At 43.7% G+C, this 13,624-nt stretch overlaps 2 protein-coding genes across 2 annotated transcripts; one reads left to right on the top strand and one right to left on the bottom strand.

The window, feature by feature from the left end:
• Positions 1–787: 787 nt before the first annotated feature.
• LOC120704556 (epidermal growth factor receptor substrate 15-like 1) lies at positions 788–9,115 on the top strand. Its single transcript, XM_039988992.1, has 13 exons — positions 788–1,037; positions 1,786–2,926; positions 3,604–3,822; positions 3,921–4,147; positions 4,610–4,684; positions 5,020–5,091; positions 5,439–5,537; positions 5,630–5,701; positions 5,778–5,892; positions 6,162–6,230; positions 6,332–6,647; positions 7,483–7,585; positions 7,674–9,115. The coding sequence occupies exons 1-13, from the start codon at positions 915–917 to the stop codon at positions 8,673–8,675; spliced, it is 3,633 nt and encodes a 1,210-aa protein (XP_039844926.1). The 5' UTR covers positions 788–914; the 3' UTR covers positions 8,676–9,115.
• Positions 9,116–9,961: 846 nt separating this feature from the next.
• Positions 9,962–13,229, bottom strand: LOC120704557 (protein LATE ELONGATED HYPOCOTYL-like). The gene is made up of 6 exons (XM_039988994.1): positions 12,779–13,229; positions 11,921–12,046; positions 11,683–11,794; positions 11,541–11,602; positions 11,029–11,382; positions 9,962–10,932 (listed from the first exon to the last, which is right to left on the bottom strand). Exons 1-6 carry the CDS (start codon positions 12,800–12,802, stop codon positions 10,300–10,302), a joined length of 1,311 nt encoding a protein of 436 aa, XP_039844928.1. The 5' UTR covers positions 12,803–13,229; the 3' UTR covers positions 9,962–10,299.
• Between the last annotated feature and the right edge of the window lie 395 nt (positions 13,230–13,624).

A 13,624-nucleotide genomic window follows, 5' to 3' on the forward strand; every position in this document is an offset into this window, starting at 1 on the left:
AGATGCGGATGTTGCGGTGGTTTTGCGGGCACACAAGGAGGGATAGAGTCCGGAACGAAGTTATTCGGGATAGGGTCGGGGTGGCACCAATTGAGGAGAAACTTACTCAACATCGGCTGAGATGGTTTGGACATGTCCAACGAAAGCCTCCTGAGGCGCCGGTGCGTATTGGGGTTCTTGAGCGGGTCGATAATATAAAGAGGGGTAGAGGTAGACTTAAACTGACGTGGGATGAGTTGGTTAAGAGAGACCTTAAGGATTGGAATATCTCTAAAGAGATAGCTTTGGATAGGAGCGCTTGGAGACTAGCTATCAATGTGCCTGAACCTTGAACTTATTTCTTTCGGGTTTCATCTCTAGCCTACCCCAACTTGTTTGGGAAAAAAAGCTATGTTGTTGTTGTTGTTGAGTGATTCTTCGAAACAAAGTAAGGAGCTGGGAGCTGAAAAAATAGCTTCTTATGATGCACTTTTCACATTTGATATGTTTTCTATAATAAAAAAAGTTATATCACTTGGCTCGGAGATACAGCTCCCATAGAGAATCAAAATCGATTGGAGCTACCCCAAATTGATCCTGATTTTGGTGCAATTCATTTGTCTTGTACAGATTCACGTGTTGTACAGCAATGGAGGTCCTATCCTACTACAGTAGTAAGCTATGTGGATATATTTTTCTCAAAGTAACTAGCAGTTTTCATTCAATTCGATCAAAAATGCACGGCTAGTTTTACAGAAAAGCCCCTGAAGCGGCCAGCGAAATGCAGCAACTCATCTCCTCGTCCAGGCAAGGCCATATACCCACCACCGCCCGCACGCCGACCCGCGCCCACTCCCCCCGATCTCGCCGGCCGGGGCCCCTCGCCGCCGCCGGCAGCCTCCCTCCCCACCCGCCCCCGCCCTCCTCCGGGGGCGATGGAGGCGGCCTTCGACGCCTACTTCCGCGCCGCGGATCTGGACCGCGACGGCCGGATCAGCGGCCAGGAGGCCGTCGCCTTCTTCAAGGGCTCCGGCCTCCCGCAGCCCGTCCTGGCGCAGGTGACCCTCAGATCTCCCCTCCTCAGCGCCGCGCCGCGCCGCGCGACTTGCGCCTCGGCGATCTGTGACACTCGAGCCACCCGCGCGGGTGTGGTTGCTGCCATGCCAGTTGCATCGCTCGGAATTCCGAGCTCTACTGGGCTCGAGGCGCCGAGATTTGCTTTGCTCTGCTCTGCTCATTATGGACGTCGCTCGCTGTGTTTTAGACCTTCCCCACCACCGACGGACCGACCAAGCAGATCAACTTTAGTTGCTTTATTCAGTGCTTGATGCTTACAGTTAGATGCCCCGTACTCCTGCCCTTGATCCAGCTGCGTAATTAGGTGCTCTACAGCATGCTGAGCTCACCAATTTAAGCTCCCAGTGTCAATTTATGTTTCTATGGTGTTCCCACTAGCAAGTGTAGAGAACCAGCTGTTGGGATCTAGCTTGCACTGAAAATTAACTTAGTGTGCCATTGTACTGTTCGAATTAGGATCCCGGATGAGACAATCGAATAAACATTTAAAGGAGTACTGATTTTCTGTTCCAAAACTTGCCCACCTTTTGCTGTAAACATTTGGCACGTGCTAGTTGGAAGAAATAGCCATGCACCCGCTATCTGGAACCACAATGACCGTGACCCCACATTTGCGCTTTAGCTATCGAAATCTACTCTGCAATCAATTTTAACATACTACCATGCTGTTATTATTAGAAACTCTATTTGCTTCTACTGATGGCTTTGTGTTTCTCTTCCCTGTTTCAGATTTGGACATATGCTGATAAAAATCGGAGTGGTTTCCTTGCGCGTGAAGACTTCTACAATTCGCTTAAACTTGTCACGGTGGCTCAGAGCGGCCGAGAATTGACACCAGAGATTGTTAGGTCAGCATTATTTGGTCCAGCTGCTGCAAAGATTCCTGCTCCTCGGATAAATATTTCTACTACTTCTCAGACCAATACTGTACCTAGCCCCTCGAATGCCACTCAGGGACTAGGGTCTGGTCAGCAGAATCCTGCTATAAGAGGACCACAAAGGCTTCCCGGTGCATCATCAAACGCACAAGTCAGGCCACCACAACCTCCAAGTGCAAACACTGTACCCCCTGCTCAGGGAATCACTTCAAGGCCACCTGTTGGAGGTGGTCCTAGTGGGCTAAACCACACTAGTTCAACCGCAACAAATCTGGCTACGGATTGGTTTAGTGGTAAGAGGAGTGCAAGTCCACTAGGTGCCACTTCACAAGCTCCAACCAGAGGTATTTCTTCGCAGGCCAACCTTACTAGCGCCGGAATTTCAGCACAGAATTCAAATCCTTTACCAGGCTACAATTCTCATACGCCGGGTTCTACGATGCCTGCCAACACAAATTCAACAAATTTAAACACGATACCTTCACAACCACCAGTCAATGACTCCAAGGCATTGGTACCCTTGGGTAATGGATTATCATCTAACTCAACTTTTGGTGTTGACCCTTTTTCTGCAACTCCACAAGCAAAACAGGATGCATCTTTGCCCCCCAACCTTCCAAATAATCTGCCCAGTTCTACAGCTCCTGCCTCAGCTGCTGGACCTCATCACCCTCCTAAGCCAATGCAGGCAGGTCCCGTACAGGGTATATCGTCGCCTCCTTCTCATACTAGCCAGTTGCCACACAGTCAACCAGCTCCTAGGCAACAGCAATTTAATGCTACACCAAGCACTCCAGGACCAGCGAGTGCAAACATTCCTGGTGGACAAATTCCTTCAAACCCAAACCAGTCTCAGGCTCCATGGCCGAAAATCACTCAAGTGGATGTCAGGAAATATATGATTGTATTTATCAAGGTAGACAGGGATCGTGATGGGAAGATCACTGGTGAAGAGGCAAGGAATCTGTTTTTAAGTTGGAGGCTGCCAAGAGGTACATCACATGTCTCTTTATATTTACTCTGCTCTTTCTAGATCCTGTAATTTATAGCCTTGTTTCTTTCTGCAGATTGTACTAATTACATTTTCAGTAATCCAAGTAAATAATTTGTTGGGAACTATATGCACAGTATAACATGCAGAGAACATCAATTTGCTATCTTGAGATGGCCATTTGTTGTATGTAGTCTCCTCCATACTGTTTTCCCTTTTTGCTATGAAACTTGTATTTTAAATGATTTACTAGATGCTTCCTAGTTTTTGTGGATAACATGCAGAACTGCTTGTGTGCTAGTTGTTTGTCAATGCTTGCGTGAGTTAATTTTTCACTTACTAGCTGCACATTGAATTCACATCATTTAGAGGCGTGTTTTCTACTTGCCTCCTAGCATCATAATCATGAGAATTAAGCAGGGGTGGACCGAGGAAATTAAGTTATTGTTGTCACCAAGTTATTATCTTGCTAAAGCTATAGGAATATCAATTATCACAGTAGTGTTATAAAGGTAATTGCTTCAGGTCATTGGTGTCAGACTGTCAGAGGACACCAGAGTTCCCTATTTTCTATCTTGTTTTAACAACTGTGAATTACTTCTGATGTACATATATTTCCTCTAAAATTTAGTTCCTATTAATATAAAGTTTCTAAAATATCTATCTCTCCACCTACAGATATCTTAAGGAAGGTGTGGGATTTGTCTGACCAGGATAAGGATGGGATGCTGTCTTTCAAGGAATTTTGTATTGCCGTGTACTTAATGGAGAGGCATCGAGAGCATCGTCCTCTTCCTGATGTACTACCGGATGGTATTTGGGCTGAGGGCACTTCACTACCCTCTACTGGCCAGTTTGCAGGAAACCCTAGTGGCCCGACTTCTCATGCAAGTACAGGTATTTATCCAAACAAAACTGCTCTGTTGATTTTTTTTATCACCGACTGCTAAGAAAGTACATTGTTAGTGATGCTGTTTTTTATTGAACACTTGAAGGATTTGCAAGTAGAGGGATGCCAGGACCAAATCATGGGATGCTTCCCTCATCCATGAAGCCACCGTCCCGAAGGCCTCTTTCTTTAGATGCTGATGATACTATTAAGGTAGAGCAACAAAAGCCAAAGATCCCTGTTTTGGAGGAACATCTAGTTGGCCAGCTGAGCAAGGAGGAACAAGACGCACTGGATGCAAAGTTTAAGGAAGCTTCAGATGCTGATAAGAAAGTATATTTCTCCGTTCTTATTTCGAGATCCTTTTGAAGTGATTTTCCAGATCTGGTCTTGTTTGTTATTTTGTATCCACAGTTGGCAAGAAAATCTATGCTACATCAGTGCCTGCGCACAAACGGTAGCATTCCTGTAGTGCCAATAAAGCAAGTGAATTATATCGAACAGCTCAAGCATCACATGGTTGCAAATTCTTGGATACTTTATTACCATGCAGAAAATGTCTAAAAAATGTGAAGAAAAAAAAACCAAGATAGAATTCTTTGGCACACAAATTATTGATCACAACATTGTGTTAGATGTTTCAATCGTAATTCCTGTGGTAATTGAAATGTACTGGCGTTTGATGTCTAGAAAATTACTTTGGTGGGTGAAATTCAAGATTACGACTTCATACCATTCTACTCATTTGGGTTATCATGATATGTTACCATAACATATTTTAAATCTTCCGTGAAGGTCCAAGAACTGGAAAAAGAAATCCAGGATTCCAGAGAGAAGACTGAGTTTTATCGCACCAAGATGCAGGAGCTTGTAAGTATTCTCTAGCAACATGTCTTTCTGTAAATACAAACATGTATTTCAATTACCATGCTAGCATTTTCTTTCAACCTCCAGTTTCATGTTTCATTAGTTACCCAGACTAGCTGCATAGATATCTTGTGCTAACTTAGCGCATAATCAACAACCCCCCAAAAGAACCTTTTGTTCCAAATAAGTTAGGGTATGCCATAGACGAAACCCAACAAGAACCACGTTACAACATATATATGGAGTTCTTTAATGATACTGCATAGTATCAAATGAGCTATATTTGCGTGCTACTTTAATGTATGCTTGTCTGACTAATCCTTGTTATATTGTCCTAGATTCTTTACAAGAGTAGGTGTGAGAACAGGCTTAATGAAGTCTCAGAAAGTATGTCTGCTGATAAACGGGAGGTAATTTTCCCTATGGTTCTAATTCCTACCTTTTTGGGCAAATGGTCTGTATAAATTGTTTGTGATTTCTGAAGTACAATTTCTATCTGAAGCATAAAGATTTTTGAAAAATATATCTCCAGTTCTTGCCCTCATTTCAGTAAACTATGCTGCTACATCGTTTTGTATTGTGATATGTGAAGCAGAAGGTTTGTTCAAGCTTCATACTGCTATATGCTCCCGAAATAGTTAGAAGTCTTAGATCACAAGCTTCATATTGTCATACCGTACGAGGATGTGTAAGAATGGACATTCTTTGTTCTAGTGATATTTTACATAAATCTCATGGTTATCAATTCTATATTCAGGTTCAATCCCTTGCAGCAAAATATGATGAGAGATGCAAGAAGGTTGGAGATGTGGCATCAAAGCTAACAATGGATGAGGCCACTTTCCGTGAGATCCAGGTATACTTGTGATTTTTCCAAGTTACTTAGAAAACTGTGAACATGATCCTTGAGATCTGGCTGCGACCATATTAATTTTTTTATGTTTGCAGGAGAAGAAGCTTGAAATTTATAACGCCATAGTTAAGCTGCAGAAAGGGGATGAAAGTGATGAAAAGCTTCAGGTTTGTATTTTTGCTCTTCTAATATATTCTTACATTATACATCCGCTTCCTGATCATCTTTTCCCTCTTGTTATAGGAGCGGGCTAATAAGATACAGTCCGATCTTGAGGAACTGGTAAAAGCATTGAATGAACAGTGCAAGAGATATGGGTTGAGAGCTAAGCCAACTACATTGGTGGAACTTCCTTTTGGTAATTGCGACTATCCTGTTTGTTTACTAACTTCTAATCCAATATTGGCCTGTTCTGTTTCCATTTCTTATTTCATGAAATGTCGTGCACTAAATTTCGCTTTGTCATTTTGAACTAATGCAAAATGAATCTTAGATGATTTATTGTGTATATCATAACAATACAAAATGCACTATTCATTGCAAAATCTAATTTGTTTCAGGTCTTCATCTGATTCTAATTGCTAACAGGGGTCCTGCTTTCTTTTTCTTTTTTCTTTTCAATTTTAGGTTGGCAACCTGGAATACAAGAGACAGCAGCAACATGGGATGAAGAATGGGACAGATTTGGAGATGAAGGTATGCCTTGAACCTTGATTCCGCCAGGATCTCCATTATTGATTGTGTTTCTGTTGAACGTTTGTATTTTAAACTATGTTACTCCACTTGCATTTCTCCAGGGTTCTCCATAATAAAGGAACTAACAGTTGAAGTGGATCCTTCCATTCTACCAAAGAGTCAGCCTACTGTTGAAGATGTCAAAGTGTCTACAAATGGGACATCAACAGAGAAAGAAGACAAGGGTGATAAATCTGGTGCTGCTGCTGCAGAGCAGGCAGTCGAACCTGAAGCAACACCATCCAAAAGCAAACCAGAGTCTGCAAAAAGTCCTCCAGTTAGTCCTGTCAAGAACAGAGAGGATGGTTCTACTGATGAACCTGATAAAAAGCAATCTGGAACAAATGACGTCTCACCACGTGCCACTGAAAGCATTAGGTATCTGTTTTTCATTTTGTATGAAATATGCATGTCTCTTGTTAGAGTATACCTTGTCGATTCTGAATACAGCCATAACCTCTTTGCCAATTTTCTTGATCAATAAATATTACAGGTTTTTGCATGATCTCAGCAAACTGTTTGAACTATTTAGATCATTGGCCTATCCAATAAGCCAACTTTCTGCTAGTGCTTTGATTTCTCAATAGAAAACTAGGTGATACCCCACGTGCTGCTGCGGGATTTCTTAAACAAAATTTTAAGGTGAAATTTGAAAGTAGAAACACTAACGTGATTGCATGGGAACATTCTTTTGCAAATGACATTACACATGAAAGCATGTTCATTTTGTCGAGAGAGAATTGAATGGCTCAATGATTGATCCTCCATGTATTTCTACTGTGAGAATTTTGTTGCGTGGTACTCGTAAAGACTAATAAATGTCATGCATGGATGCTATTAGTCACAGAAAATCGGTGGAAGATATAAATAGATGGTCCTAGTGGATGCATGTATTTCTTGCATGCTGAAAATATAGCAGTGACACCCTCTTTCCTTGCAAGGGAAGCTTGAATGCCACTTTTTATACTGAAATGTTGACACCTCTAAAGAGATAGCTTTGGATAGGAGCGCTTGGAGACTAGCTATCAATGTGTCTGAACCTTGAACTTATTTCTTTCGGGTTTCATCTCTAGCCTACCCCAACTTGCTTGGGAAAAAAGGCTATGTTGTTGTTGTTGTTGTTGTTGTTGACACCTCTCAGTTGTGTTGTATTTAATCAATCTTTGGTGTTTTTATGTAATCTATCCTCTTATTGTACCGGTAAACTTTACAGTAACCGTGGAGCAATGGATTCCTCCGCTCATGGAGAGCATTCATGGGCCCCATCATTTGATCATGGCATTGATAATGACTCCCTGTGGAACTTTGGTCCTAAGGTTAGATTCTATTCATGCTTTCTGACATTTTATCATGTTGTAGATATACTGCAATATGTAATACTTACATCTGCGATCTGTTTCTCAGGACGGTGAGAATGGCGATTCAGATCTCTTCTTTGGGCCACAAGGTCTTCCACCGATAAGGACTGGAGGTTCCTCATCTGGTAGTTTGTTTGTCAAGGATCAGAAACCATCTTTTGATTCTGTTCCTGGTACTCCAATGGAGAAACCTTTCTTTGATTCCATCCCAGGCACACCAGTTCAGAAATCAGTCTTTGATTACTCTGTCCCTAGCACACCGATGCAAAACTTAGTCTTTGATTATTCTGTCCCAAGCACGCCCATGCAAAAGTCGCTCTTTGATTCCGTCCCTGGTACACCGGTGCAGAAATCAGTTTTTGATTCCGTTCTGAGTACGCCGATGCAGAGATCAGTATTTGATTCTGTTCCGAGCACGCCAATGCAGAGATCAGTATTTGATTCTGTTCCGAGCACGCCGGTGCAGAAACCATTCTTTGACTCTTTTCCAAGCACTCCAATGCAGAGATCACTGTTTGATTCTGGTCCGAGCAGAGCAGAATCTCCTACTGCCGGCAGCGTGTATGGCAAAGAGCAAAAGGGATTCTTTGATTCTTCAGTTCCGAGTACACCAATGTACAACTCAAGCTTCACGCCAAAGTACAGTGAAGCAGGAGATGATTCATTTGACACCATGTCTCAGTACAGCTCCTTTGGCATGCAAGACAGCAATTCTTTTGGACAGCAAGACAGCTTCTCAAGATTTGATTCCTTCCGGAGCAATGCCGATAATGGTGGTAATGACACCTTTGCGAGGTTTGATTCTTTCCGCAGCACCTCTGATCAAGGCGGGGGCAACAGCTTCATGAGGTATGACTCCATGAACAGCGGCAGCGACCATGACAGAACGGATACATTTGCAAGGTTTGATTCCATGAAGAGCAGTGACTACAATAACCGGGGCTACTCATTTGATGATGAGGACCCCTTTGGAACTGGGCCGTTTAAGTCGACAGAGAAGTCGAGCAGCCCTACAAGACATGGGACAGATGCGTGGAGCGCGTTTTGACAGGTATTGTATTATAGAGGTCGTGCTTGTGCACCTTACTGCAGATATACATACACGTGCAAGGGCAAGACATTTTTTTTTGCATGGGCCTCTGCTCCACACCTTGGACGGGATGGGGACGGGACAGGGCTTGCTTGTGTGTTTGCTTTGTGTTTAATTTTGTACCTAGGCTGGGAACATGGGTTTGGCGGGATGGCGCTGCTTATAAACATTCTTTATACCTTGTATTGTACAAGTACATCGACAAGATGCGAGTCAACCCGTTGGGTTGAAGAACTCCCCGAGTGTTTTCTTCCATCGTGTAGCCTTTTTTTTTTCTTCAGTTTCTTCTGTCTCTGCAAAAATTTCTGATATCTGTATATACACTTTGGCTGAGAAGTTAGAACCTGGTTATGGGTTACTATATATTATGAGGCAAGTAAATCGGTCTAGTGAGTTTTTTTTTTCTTTAAGCCAGTAAGTTAGGAATCAGTTTGATCATTGTTACAACATTTCGTGGATGGCTGCTCGTCATATCCATGAACACCTGTGTTTATCAGAGTTTGCATTTGGGAGACTAGATGATGCAATCATATGGTGTAAGCCTGTTGAGTGGCGATTTGCATCGTTATGTGCTTAAGAAATCCAACAAAAGCAAGAATTAAAGTGGCGGCTGCCGTACGACTACCCCCTATCTACTCGTACTCGGAGTCGGAGAACGTCTCTTGTAGAGTCGAGTCTGCAATGCAAATGCAAATAAATAAAGTAGATTGCTCTCCTGTCTGTGGGCGCCGATTGATCCCTTTGATTGCTGGTGTCCAGCCATAGTCCACGGCTCCTCTGACGGAGTCCTCGTCTCCTACAAAGCGAGCGGACCTCTACCTCTGCTGCATGGCTGCGTCAATGGTCGAGAGATCACAAGGGGCACATCCAGTATCCTCAATTCTTCATACATTGCAGTCAAAAAAAAATTTCTTCATACACTGCAACCGCCATCTTCATTCAGGATACCGCTGGACACTGTTCAATGTTGATTTTTATTGTCGAACACTACTCAATTTTGTATTTGCCAATAGACACTTTTTAAGTCTGAATATTTGCTAGAAGATCAAGGACTTTGAACAGAAAATACATGATTAAGTGATGTCCAACAACAACAAAAAACATTGAACAGTGTCCAACAGAAAATTTACCCTTGATTAATCCAGCCACCAATGTTTGCTTTGCGTTACCAGAACAAGTCTGCACGGTTCAAATTTCAAAAAAAAAACCTGCACCGTTCAGCACGAAGAAGCGCAGCATTGCAATGTCCATTCACAAATCAGTTTCCATTAGCAATTAACTTTGAACAAGAGTTTAACAAACAAAATCTGGTTTCCTTATACAACAACATAACAGGCTAGAGATCGGCGGCATCCCTGCAAAACCTTTCTTCAGTCTACCTTAAGTGACAGCAACTGCTTGCAGCATCTTACATTAAGCTGCTGGCAGGAAACAATGATACACATACACGGCCAATCTCTGCCTCTCTGCAAGTAAAAAATGGTGCGCACCTACGCTGCAACGAGGAATTGCGCAGGTGCTCTCTACTGTTCAGAATTAATTAATCTCAGTTAAATTAGCTGCAGAGAAATATCTGGCTGGGTTATTGGACTTTAAATCTTTTATATGGCACAAATCCCCTTACAGATTGACCTCTGTTGCTGCCGGGCTTCACTCTTATGAAGGCTGAATTCGCGCTCGGTTTCAGCTCAAAACTTAGAGCTGGCTCCGGCACCTGAATTGCGCCTCCTAGTGACTCCTTGACAACTTTGCAGTTGGTAGGCGCCATCGACTGAATATAGCTCATACAGTTTGAACTGGATTCAACCGAAGGGCTCTTGTCAGTATCACTCTCACAGGTACCTTCAATATGCAGCCCCATACCAAATCCTCTTGGATCGCCGACTGGAAAACCATAGCAAGGCCACCATACATGAAGAGGGGAAATCCTAGCATCCGACTCACCCATATGAAACTGCAAAGAATGGTAAGGAAGCAGCCATCCATTATGGGCAGGGTATGCTGCGATCCCTCCAATTGAGGATGCCTGCGACGCCTCTTGCTCAGAAGATTGAGATCTTTTTTCACCATCTCCACATTCCCCATCTGAGGAACAAACTTTCTTTGTGTCTGGAATAATAACTGTCTTCCCGAACAGCTTCAAACTTGTTTCTTGCACTCCTGATGATGAATCCTCTTCAGATAAGTCACCATCGCTGTTGTCCAGCTTTAGTTCCTGAAATTGAAACAAGTCCAACCTGATAAGCATACTTACTCATTCACTAACTCACCCATTTGAAAAGACAATCCGTACAATGGATGTTTTTCTTACCTGACCAGACTGATCATCCTCGATTTGTTGGGTAAGTAAATTTTCCTCATTCACCAACACAGGGACATTATTCCCATCATCCGATGACGCAGGGGATGTACAACCTGTTGACGGATTGGATACTGATGATCCAAAAGCATCCGACTGCATTGCAGACAGCACAGACACAGGTGAACCATTCTCTTGGTCAGAACCAGATGACGATGAAATAGAGGCAAGCTTTGGCTGGCCCATTGCAGGATTTGCTATGGTGCTGGAATCAGCACACTTGCGAGGGTATGGATGCAGTGGTTTTCTCTTTGGCCTTGGGGGTGGGATCTCGATTGCATTACTTGCACCAGGTTCGCGCACCACCTGCACAGTAAGCAACTCGCATGAGAAATAGGAGAGTGAACTCAATTGGCGAGAGTTTAGCTGCTAGCAAGTCTCATTGTACAACCACATATTATGTACTAATTTCATTGTAGTATATAGCAGCTAAATTGATCACAACTATCAGGAGGGTTAAGCACCTTGGAGAAAAACTTCTGAGCATGGCTCCGAATCTGGACAGCAGTCTTCGTGCCAATGTGTTCTAAACAACAGTTTGCACAAATCAGAAAACCAATTGCCAATGCTCTCTAGCTTAAGGTCACAAAAGCAGTCTGCACGCACCTTGTATCTGGCGCCAAGACCGACCGTAAAGCTTCAGTGCCTCCAGGAACTTCTCATGCTCTTCATCCGTCCACTTCTCCCTCTGCTTTGTGATGGTGTAAGGCTTCCGAACCTATTTGAACCAGTGGGATATCATTAGGCATGGTGACGGTGCTGTAGGATAGTAAAAAAGTACACACTGAAATGAACCAACTGGCAATTGCATACGGATCTCAAAAGTGGGACAAGAAATGGGTACCTTCACAGGGTACCCATCCATCCCCTCCTTGGGTTGCATTGAATCATCCATCAGAGGAGATTTGGCAGCATCCAACGGCCGCCTTTTGTCAATTGGCAACCCAGATGAGTCTAATCCATCCCTTTCCTGGAGGCAACAAGAGGAAACCAAGATTAGTGCTTCAGCTAAAACGTGTGGCCATTGGCTATCGCTGGATACAGTTTCATAAGATCAAGTTACATTCTTATGATACCTATTAAGTTGAAATCATGGTAAACTTTACCGCGCAAAACATCCAGATTTGAGCTTGCACAGTGTCTCTAATATCTTTTGGCTTATTGCTGGGTGGGAACAGCTTAAGCTAAACTTTGCTTATTGGTTTTAATGATTCACTGCTTAGGATTAAATGATGAAGCAGTTACCGTAGTTAAAAAAACCCCGTAATAAGTAGTAAAAACAGTAAATGAGTACAGCAAACTACCAGAAGTCCAGAACTGGTAGGCATCAACTACCCCACCCCCCATTTGGCGGCTTCACCAGTGTGCCAGATATCTTTAATCGCGCATGTTAGTATTGCCCACCTCGTTCTAGAACTCTCCATACGGATACCACGATTTGCGTGCAACCGAAACCCAACGAAGAAGCGTCTAGAAACGGCACATTTTTTAATAACAGGATAAAATATTCCTATTAAAAACAAATTTTGTCAAATAATCCACATGGAAACAAATCTGAAACTCAACGGGCACGGGAAAAAGCAGTACTACTTGTTCACCCAACTCATTACTCATCAAAAAGAAAATCTACACAAGGGCCAAGTCTTCAACACCGGCAGGCAAGAATCAAGTGGGGGAAATAAGGAAAAGAAGAGATCTTTACCTCGAGCTGCACCATAGACGCCATGAGCCGGGCCCAGAGCTCAAATCTCCGGTTCCCCTTGGCGGCCTGGTGCGCTCGGAGCTGCGCCCAGGACAGAAGCAGCCGGCACCGGCGGCGGCAGCGACAACAGAAAGCAGAGGTCGAACACGATGAAATCTGCCGCCTCCGTGAACGGGATCGCCCAGGAGACGCAAAAAAAAAGAATAAAATCTCCTGTCGGCGTCCCCCAAGAACTCAGCAGGAAAAGGGGAAGAAATGGAAAAAAATCGAGCGCGGGGAGAATCAGGCGACGCAGAAAAGGTGGGAGCACGGGCTGCGGCGGAGGGAGGCAGGCTGGGATGGGAGGAAGAAGCGGCGGAGAGGAATTGGCGGAGGCGTTCGCGAATGCAAATGGCGAGAGGCCGAGAGCAAGGAGCTGCGAGGCGTGAGATTTTTGGGGGCAAGCAAAGGGAGGAAGGCGGGCCACGTTGGACGTGGGTCCATCTTGTCAGGGCTGGAAATTTCCAGACGGGCCAGGGATCTAGTGGCTGGGGAGCCTCCGGGAGAAGGGGCCCACGTGCAGGGGAACGCCTCGCTACCTGGATTTTTATTTAATTTTTCCTTTTGGAGGGAGGGCCCCCTTTCTTCCCATTTGAGGCGCTCATCTTATCTACTTCTTCAATGATATTAATCACTTTGTTTTGTTACAACCAGCCAACAATATTTTTTTCTCACACCAAATCAACATTAGTCACTAGTACCAATCAATAAACAATATTTTTCTCTTACAACAAATTAGCATCAGTCATTAGCCACAGCTAGCCGAATAGAGTTTTTTTTTTACCACCGAATACTCTGTGCTTCCAT

This window comes from Panicum virgatum, chromosome 4K, assembly GCF_016808335.1.
Source record: "Panicum virgatum strain AP13 chromosome 4K, P.virgatum_v5, whole genome shotgun sequence".
NCBI classification, from domain to species: Eukaryota; Viridiplantae; Streptophyta; class Magnoliopsida; order Poales; family Poaceae; genus Panicum; species Panicum virgatum.